The sequence below is a fragment of the Arachis ipaensis genome, chromosome B05 (assembly GCF_000816755.2).
Source record: "Arachis ipaensis cultivar K30076 chromosome B05, Araip1.1, whole genome shotgun sequence".
Lineage (NCBI taxonomy): Eukaryota > Viridiplantae > Streptophyta > Magnoliopsida > Fabales > Fabaceae > Arachis > Arachis ipaensis.
Genome location: NC_029789.2, coordinates 148,421,124 through 148,430,718, shown reverse-complemented (window position 1 = coordinate 148,430,718; position 9,595 = coordinate 148,421,124). Strand labels below are relative to the sequence as shown.

Genomic DNA, 9,595 nt, shown 5'->3' with positions numbered 1-9,595 from the left:
TTTGGAAGCTGTAGAATTCTGTTTGTAACTGTTCAATATCGTTTTGACATCCGGTCTTCCATCTATTGAAAGCCGAGTCCTATTAATATCCAGTGCTACAAACATCATTTGTGTGTGTGTGTGTGTCGTCATTCTGAAATTGTAATATGTAATACCCCAAATATCACAATGTTCAACATTCTCAGATAATAAGTTTGAAGTTTGGTAACTTGAATATGATGGGTACTACTGTTATTGTTTTAATTTTGTTGTACACCACTAGAAGGGGATCCTTGGAGTAACGGTTGAGTTATCTCCATGTGACCTCAAGGTTAGGCTGCATACATTACACCTTTTGGGTGCGACCCTCCCCTTTACTCTGCATTAATGCGAGATGCTTGTGCACTGGGCTGCCCTTTTTTCATGAATTCTTTGTGTTCCCTGTGTATATATTTTAGGTTTAAATAAATGGATTTTAATTATGCCCTGCTTTGCTTATTCTCGGTTTCTTGAGCTTTGACCCAAATCATCCAACCAATAAATTAATATCAGTTTTATTTTGCTTGGCTCTGTGTGAGCATGTATTGAGATGTGCTAATGTGCATTATTTTTTTTCTCTTTCCTCTTCATTTGTTTCTTCTACTGATACTCATATAATTTCTAGAAGCATTTTCTTTTGTGCTGAAGTAACATGTTTTTCCTTTTAACTTTGCAGGCATTTGCGCTCAAATACATTCTTTTCTTCCGTAATGAGTTGAAAGATGCATTATTCATGCCACAGAACCGGGTCTTGAGGGGATCGTCTTCTAAAAGTCAATCTGTTCCATCAAATGTTTTTTCTTCACTTACTGAAGATCTAAAAGTAAGGTGATTAACTTATTCCTGATCAGTCATTTTTGTTAACTAGGTAAATGCATTAATTTTAGAGATCTAGTTCTTGTCCTTTGTACTAAATTATGTCAATATCTATTATATGTAATGGTTTTAATGGGGATATGAGGGGGGTTTGGTATTTCCTAAAATACCTTCCATTATATATAATTCATAAAAAAAATATTTATTTGTTGACCTTTATGCATTGGCATATTAAATAAGCATCAAACAAAGATTACCATAAGGTGTCCTCAAATAAGTTTTGTTTTTCCTTCCATTTCGTTTCATCTATTAATCTCAATTAGCATTGGTTATGAAAATCAAATGTCTTTCTACATGCTTCATTGCTTTTTAGTTTTTGATGTTGACAGGTATACCCTTTAATGGTAACATGCGCTTTCTTCATTAATTGTTTTATTAATTATTTAATATTTTTTTTAACAGTGCCCTTGTAAGAAGCATGAGTGAAATATTGTTCATGTGTGGAAATAATGAAAGGGCTGTGGTTGCAACTCTGAGCATTCTAGGGAGTGACATTCAACATTCTGAAAATCTTTCTAGGGATGAGGTAGCTTGAATTTTCTGTTGATATTGGTAGTGCAACAGCATGTTGCAATATTCTTTTGCAGTTCTATACTCCTGCTACGATGTTCTTATTGCTAAGTCAGGTCTTGTTTGATGAATAGGTAATTGCAAAAGCACTCGAAGGTCTTTCCATAGAATCCGGCTTGGATCTGCAAAAAGTTCTTAGAATTGAAACATACACGTCGCAAGCAACTGCATTGAAGAGACTTGAAGCAATGATTCCATCATTCCAAAGCCGTATGGGGGCACTGCTTTTCCTGATATCTGCTTTACTTTCCCGGGGACTGGTATGTTCTTTTAGTTGCAATTGCATCTTAAGAATTCCATGACTTGGCTAATTGTAATGTTGAATGGGATTGTAATTAAAAGCTTTGAATATTCAAAGCTATGCATAGGAAATCTTCATGCTTAAATAATTTTTAATTCTTATTTTTTAGAGTTTCAGAAAAAAGAAAAAAAGGATGAGCTTACACTTCTTACAGATTTGGGAAATATGGTAGCCAATTAAGTGATTAAATGCCATTGAATAATAACTGTGAATTTGCTTTTGTTGTTATTTTTAAAATGTGTACCGGTTAACGCTTGCAATATTTTCCTTTCTTGTAGGACTTGGTTCAAGCTGACAGGGATGATCCTAGCCTACCTCTAGTTACTGCTCCTTTTGGGCATGCGTCACAGGTATTTGCAGACAGGCAATTGAAAAATGCTGCTATCCTTTTTACTACTGTGTATTTGAAATTCTCTGATATAGCATATTTTAAGGTTGTTCTTTTTGGTCGAATTTTTTGTTGTAGGAAATTGTGAATTTACTGCTGTGTGGACAGGCTGTCCCTAATGTCTTTGATGGCAGGATGGATTTAGGTGGAGGAATGTTTCTTAAAGGTATATCCCAGTGTGTAGAAGTTGGATTTCTCACACTGCTAGAATCCCTTAATTTCTGCAAGGTGGGTCAGTATTTGAAATGCCCAAAGTGGCCTATATGGGTTGTTGGGAGTGAATCCCACTACACAGTACTGTTTGCCCTTGACACAAGTGTTCAAAACGAGAATGAACTAGAAGAGAGGGAATCGCAGATACGCAAAGCATTTGATGCCCAAGATCAGAGTGGAGGTGGTGGTTTCATTAGTGTGGAGGGTTTCCATCAAGTTCTTAGAGAAACAAATATCAAACTCCCACAAGAGAAGCTTGAGCACCTTTGTGGTACAGGCTTCATTGTATGGAGTGAGTTTTGGCAAGTAATTTTGGATCTTGACAAGAGTTTGGGAGGTTTGAAGGATTCATCGGGACTGATGGGTAAGAAGGTTTTTTATCTCTACCATTTTAATGGGATTGCTAAGTCAGATCTAAATGGCGGTCAATTAAACTTTAGGGGTGAAACTCCATTACAAAGACCCAGACTCACGAAATTGAGAGTTTCGGTTCCTCCAAGATGGACGCCTGAGGAATACATGGCAGATGTGCCAGTTTCATCTTCTTCCGCAGCAACTGAATCTTCTGGGAAAGACACTGAAGTATCAAAACCCGAGCCTTCTCAGCATGCACCTTTGGTAGATTGCATAAGGACTCGCTGGCCGCGTGCCGTATGCAGTTGGTCAGGGGATCCTCCTAGTATAGTCTGAGGGGTTTATATGGGGCCGTTTTCCTGTGGTTTTGTAGAAGCAGAAGAGGGTAAGAAAAACATGGTTCAACACCTGCTATGCCGCAAGATTGAAAAGAAAGAGTTGAAGTTTTCATCATTTACTTTGGTGTCGCACTTGAAGGCACCTAATTTGGTTCGGGTATCTTAAATTTTCTCCAATATGTGCAAGGCCCTTGTCCAATGTGGAGCAGTGTATCCGACAAGAACCTTAGATTTTGTCATGTCATTCAAAAGTTTAGAAGGAAGAGTGGTGTTATATTTGTTGTTTAAGCCAAGTTGTAAAGTCCCTTTTAATGCACACTTGGCCGTCTCAGTTAGAAAGAATTTAGTTCTTGGGGGGTTATTGAATAAACTTGAGTATCTCTTTGTTACCGTTGAAGTTGTTGTAATATTAATTTTTTTCTTTATAAATTTTTATCGTTATTGGCTTATGAATAGGGGAATATTAATATTCATATTTGTATTATACTAAAAATGCTTGCATATATGATATATATATCAAGCAATGCTCGTTTTGTCAGGGTCTCGTTGCTCTGGTGATAATTGAACTCTCAAGGCCTCTAGATGATGGTAAAAAGTGGGTGGAAATTTCATTGAAAACGATGAAATTTTATTTCCAATTCATTCCAAAAATCAAATACCCCTTATTGGCTTGCTGTACAAACTTCAGAATTCGAAACAAATAAAAATAGAATGGCTTATTATGTAGTTAGTGAACCTCTATGCAGTAATGGATTGTGAATGTTTTCATCTCTCCTCTCATCTTCGTACAATATAATCAATACTCTTATTTGGATAGTGGCCTTTTAATACTGTTGAGACAGTTTAGGGGATGAAGCACAAATAATTGCAACTTTGAAAGGGAAATCGTGTTTAGTGAGAGATTTAATATATCTTATTTGCAAATCTAGTAAGATGATATTGCATCCAAGATTTAACTTCTTTATCATAAGTTTCAATTATTTATATATCGATACAAGAATATGGCGTCTACATCATGGGTTTGAAAAAAATTCCTCTTATATTGTCCAATGACATAAGAAGATTATTGTCAAAACCTTAACAACTAAAGTTACATCCCTTGTCCTTCTATATTTCAAGCTAAATATATATATATCTTGAACCAAAATTGGAGAAAAAAGTTGACTCAACACCTATCCTGTCCGAATCCACATGTTCGGTATTCTAAACATAATAAGAAAGAAAAATATTATTTGTATTATGTTTGTATATATTTCTCTTTTATATTTTTTAATTGTGATATTAAAAGTGATTGATAAGAAGCGAGAGAAAATATAAACTTTGTTCCGTATACAATGAAAAGAAAATGTACAGAAAAGATATAAATATAAAAAAGTGTGCAAACATAATTTCTCAAGAAAATAGCATATGCCAAAAAAGGTTGTATCATTATCAACATGCAAAGCAATTCAACATGGCCAGTGACCATAGCATATATTGGCATGTTCTTCCTATTGGAACTTTCTCCCTTTTGTGATGTTGCTTTAATTTATTAGTGTATGGAAACAACTCACATAAAAGTCTTTACGTGAATATGATCATTAAAAATATTTAGATAATTTAGTATTTTTATTAAATTATTATATAATAATTTTTAATTATTAATTTTATGTAGTAAATTTTTAATTAGGTCCCTATACTTTTTTCTTTTAATTGAGTTCTTGCACCAATTTTTTTTTTAATTGGGTCCTTACATTTTTTTTTCCTTTTATTTAAGTTTCTATACCAATTCTTTTTTTTTTAGTTGGGTCCCTATAACATTAAGTCAATTACTACTAAGAGGGACTTAATTGAAAAAAAAAATTTAGTACAAGACCCAATTAGAAAGAAAAAAAATATAGAGATCTAATTAAAAATTTCACGAAACTATAGGAACAACAAAGTAATTAAACTTAATAATAATAATAATAAGCTTTAGTTCATTACCAATATAATTATCATACATGAAAAGAAGCACTTCTTGTATACAAATTACAAAAGGCTTTGAAACACTACAAAGCCTTACCCTCATTTTATGCTAAGTAACAACACAACTTTAATTTTCTTCAACTTATATGCTCTCATCTCATCATTTCTAGTAAAAATTAAAGACAAGGAAATGAGTGCCTTCCTTTAATACATTGTTGATTTAAGAATATCTTAAAATTTCAAAATAACATATATATCAAATAGGTAGTAAATAACAAAGGGTGTTTATAGAATAATTAACATAATATGACAAAGATTAAGTCCTTAAGTAAGTAATAATTAAAGAACGGTGAAAACTCAAGTGAAGTCGACTTCACGTGAAGTTGATATCTGAGAGTACTTAGATGAAAATTTAGTCAAATCAGTCAAATTATCTAACGGCTTTCGGATATCAACTTCAGGTGAAGTCGACTGAACCTGAATTTCCGCCTTAAAGAGCACTTGATCCTATCAACTTGGTAAGAGCAAAAGTAATAGTCATGGCCATCCAACCACCAAGAAGAACCCTTAAAGAAGACCTAAAAACAGGAACCTTACCAAGAACAGCACCTAACCAACCAAACAGAACCAAAGCAAAGGTTACAGCAGCCACAACCACACCAAGCCTCACCTTATATTCTCTTATGAAAGAAGCAGAAAGCAATGGCACCATTGCACCAATAGAAAATGCCAAAGCTGATGCTGCTGCTGCTTGTAAAGGGTTTGGCAATCTTTCTTCTTCTTCTTCTTCTTCTTTATCAGAATTGTTGCTGTTGCTGTTGTTGTTGTTGTTTCCTCTTTCTTTGTCCCTCTTCATTTGAGCGAGTTCAACGTCGAGTTGCGAGTAGACAGACACAAACTCACCTATGGCCATGCTGCAAGCGCCGGCAACTAAGCCTGCAAAACCGGTGAGGATCATGGCTTTGATGTCTTGTTTCACTGCTCCAACACCCATCATTAGTGATGCTGTTGAGACCAACCCATCATTGGCTCCAAGAACAGCAGCACGTAGCCATTGAGATCTTCTTGAGTAGTCAAAGAAATCTTCTTCTTCTTCTTCCTCCTTCTTGGTTTCAATGATCTCAAGTGGTGTTGTTGTTGTTGCTTGTTGCTCAAGGTCATTGTTGTTGTTGCTATGAAAGACTTGTTTGTTGGTGTGATTGAGGGAAGCCTGATTTGATGCCATGAAAATGGAAAAGAGTAATAAGAAATTAAACTCTTGATGAATATAGAAAATAATGAATGAAGAAGAAGATGAAGAGTGTGTGTGTGGAGAGAGTAGTGTGGTTGACACACGCTATGAAGAAGGGTATTTATGGAAGAAAATTTTGTCTATGTTGCAGGCCAATGTGGGACAAACCCACTCATCAAAAGCCAAAAACATTTTCCATACCACCATTTCTTAATTGCTATTTAAATCATCAATAATAATAATAATAATAAAATCAGTTCAAATAGTAAAAAATTAGAGAAAAAGACAAATAGGTCTCTAACATTTTGTTCTATGGACATTTTTGTCTTTAACTATTGAAAAATACTTTTAAGTCTCTGACCTTCACAAAATTTGGACGGATCAGTCCCTCCGTCCAAATGCCTCTGTCAGGGACTGATCCGTCCAAATGCCTCCGTCAGAGAGGATTGATCCGTCTAAGTTTTGTGAATGTCAGGGACTTAAAAGTATTTTTTAATGGTTAGGGACGAAAATGTCTACGGGACAAAAAATTAGGGACTTATTTGTCATTTCCTCAAATTTTATTTTATTATTTATTAATTATTATTAGAATAATTATATAATGAAGTAATGTCTAAAATAATTCTTAAAATTTTTAACTCATTTTAGATTATAAAATATATATTAAAATATAAAATATAGAATAAAGTAGATTTTTTGTTCTTAATATTTGTGATTTTTTTAAAAACATTATTCCTAAGGTTTAGTACAAATTAAAGTTTATACTTTTTCTTCTAAAATAATATACATTTATTATCAAAAGAACACATCTTGTTAAAAAAACCAAATATAATAAAAATGCATTATTTTTTTAAAAAAAGGTACACTTTAAAATATATCAAAAAGCAATACAAACTAATTAAATATATTTTTCAAACACAACTAACCCAACTATAATTCTAAAATTGGTATATAATAATATAGTAAATGTTGCCTCACTTATTAAAGAATTGAAAAAGCTAGACTGAAGATTATTTAAGGCAAAGTTTATTACTCATGTATTAACATAGTTATTATTAATGGATATGAATGTGATTAGGTAGTTTATTTACTGAAACTGCGTTTAGTTTACTGCAAATTAAACAATTGAATATTGAACCTTTTGCTTTACAGGGTTTTCTTGCTGTATAAACCCTAAAATAACTTTAGGCATTTAAATTTATATACATTCCAATTGGGAAGGAATAAATAAAAAGAGTATATAAAATAATAATAATTCAACTAGAGACAAATAATAGCCATAGAGAGAAGAGAATTAATAGAGATCAAAGTATATACGTCATGTAATTTATCTCCAAATAAAATTAATTAAGGTAAGTTTTACCAAACCCAAAGTTCATGAGATGAGTCACAAAGAAGGCATGAACCACACAAGGGACAAAGATATTGATGATATTGATACATATAATGTCATATGCAAATGCAACTTAACACAAGGGAATAAAAAAAAAGGTGCATTATCCTTGTTTCTTCAGTTACAATACAGCAAGAACAACAGGATTTCGTGTTGCATTTGTAAATAAAGCAAAAATCATGTGATTCCTATTTAGTTAAGGTGTAAAGTAATGCTTGTTTTTGTTCCTAATATATATATAATTTATGGGTCGGTTGAAAGCAACGAATCTTAAGCATATAAAAGGGTATGTATGTTATGTATGCATGTAACGTGTAATATGCTATTATAACGACTTATGTCACGATGAATAATGATTCACTCATAATAATATATTGCTGAAATATTGGAAATGATTCTTGGGCTTATATTATTGTTGGATTATATATATATATATGCATTTGTTGATGAGTTAGCATGTAATATTTTCATCATCATGATAACACATAGTGGAATATAGTACATACTTTAATTTGCCATTATCAAATCTTTTTGGGGTATCCATCGATAAGTACGGTAGTTAATTTTTTGCTAATTTATATGTATTTTAATAGGTGGAATAATTAATTTATTAAAATTTTAATGTTTATTTATTTTTGAAGAAATACTAAACTCTCTTAATAAGAAAAGATGTTTTTTTCTATTAAATTTTTAATATTTATAGGAACATTATGCTAATTAATATATAAATATTCTTTTCATGATGAGTCCTTATTATTAGCTTTCAAATTATAGTCTACAACTTCAAATATTTATGAGAATAATATTCAAACAAAAATCTTACCGGAATGTTCTTATTTAAATGATGATTATTTATAAGGGATAACCAATTTGGGTTGGTCGAGTGATCAGCTCACTCGTTCGCTTAAGCAAGTGTCGGAAGTTCGAATTTCGCCTTGTACATGTAGTAACTCATTGGTCAGCAGCAAACTTTTAAATAGAGCTCAGATCTGCGATAGATTAATCTTTAACTTGTCGGGTTGAAAGATACCGTTTGGGTAAACCAAAAAATTTATAAGGGATAATAAAATATATAACCATACTACTCATTTAATATGTGCTTAGTGAGTAGTTAATTTGGGTTGATCTAGTAATTAGTTCACTAGTTCGCTTAATCAAGTATAGATAATTTCAATTTGGCTCTATACATATAATAATTTATTGGCCAATAATAAATTTTTAAATAAAATTTTAATCTGCGACAAATTAGTATCTAACACTACACTCATTAATATTGACCATAGTAGGCTTGGAATCTAGTTACTTCGGGTGAAAAGGAATAATAGAAAGAACATAAAATAGTGCAAGAAAAGATAATTATATTTTTACCATAAGGGGGAAAGACTCTAAGAAAAAATATTTAGACAATCTATTAGACATTAGTATTGATATATGTAGGTAAAGTTTACAGTTTGATGTCTCTGTATGATTTTTCGAATTATATATTGATACTCAGCTGTAAAATTATTTGATATTGATCAATGGATATATTAGCAACAATATATATCCAAATACTAGATAATGGTTGGTTACTATTCAACTCTTAGTGTGTTTCAAGTTGAAGATATTTTATTTGGAGAAAACCGAGAGGGTAATCAACCCAATCATATCTTGAAGTCTTGAACCACTACTAAGAACTGATGATGATTTGTGACTTGTACCAATTTGTTAGTGAAATATCAGATTATATTTGTTGGTAGAATTAATTTTAGATATTGTAATCGTGCATAAGCACCTAATATTGTCTCATAAATAGATATTAAAATTAAAAAAATTCCGTCAATAATATATATATTGACTCACTTCATGTATCTTAATTAGCTTCAGGCCGTAACAAATGTAATTAAGTTCATGGATATATACTTCAAATATATATAAGTAGTGTGACTATAAAATAAACAATTACTTTACGTGTCCACCACAAACT

General features: G+C 32.0%; 2 protein-coding genes across 3 annotated transcripts in view; one reads left to right on the top strand and one right to left on the bottom strand.

Moving 5' to 3' along the window:
* The window catches only part of LOC107644930 (ubiquitin carboxyl-terminal hydrolase MINDY-3), a 4,769-nt gene extending 1,557 nt beyond the window's left edge, over positions 1-3,212 (top strand). Inside the window, exons 3-7 of the mRNA XM_016348895.2 lie at positions 695-846; positions 1,297-1,420; positions 1,539-1,724; positions 2,044-2,115; positions 2,232-3,212. Coding sequence (XP_016204381.1) covers positions 695-846; positions 1,297-1,420; positions 1,539-1,724; positions 2,044-2,115; positions 2,232-3,056 — 1,359 coding nt within the window. The 3' untranslated portion in view covers positions 3,057-3,212. The remainder of the gene's footprint in view (positions 1-694; positions 847-1,296; positions 1,421-1,538; positions 1,725-2,043; positions 2,116-2,231) is intronic.
* Positions 5,221-6,405, bottom strand: LOC107644929 (vacuolar iron transporter homolog 3). Of its 2 annotated transcripts, none has more exons than XM_016348894.2 (2): positions 5,503-6,405; positions 5,221-5,351 (listed from the first exon to the last, which is right to left on the bottom strand). In XM_016348894.2, exons 1-2 carry the CDS (start codon positions 6,228-6,230, stop codon positions 5,345-5,347), a joined length of 735 nt encoding a protein of 244 aa, XP_016204380.1. In that variant the 5' UTR covers positions 6,231-6,405; the 3' UTR covers positions 5,221-5,344. The 2 variants fall into 2 exon arrangements, with proteins under 2 accessions (XP_016204380.1, XP_016204379.1); XM_016348893.2 differs by having other exon boundaries at positions 5,221-5,344; positions 5,496-6,398.

Coding starts and splice junctions, on each gene's coding strand:
- LOC107644929 (XM_016348894.2), bottom strand. CDS start 6,230: ATGGCATCAAATCAGGCTTCCCTCAATCACACCAACAAACAAGTCTTT.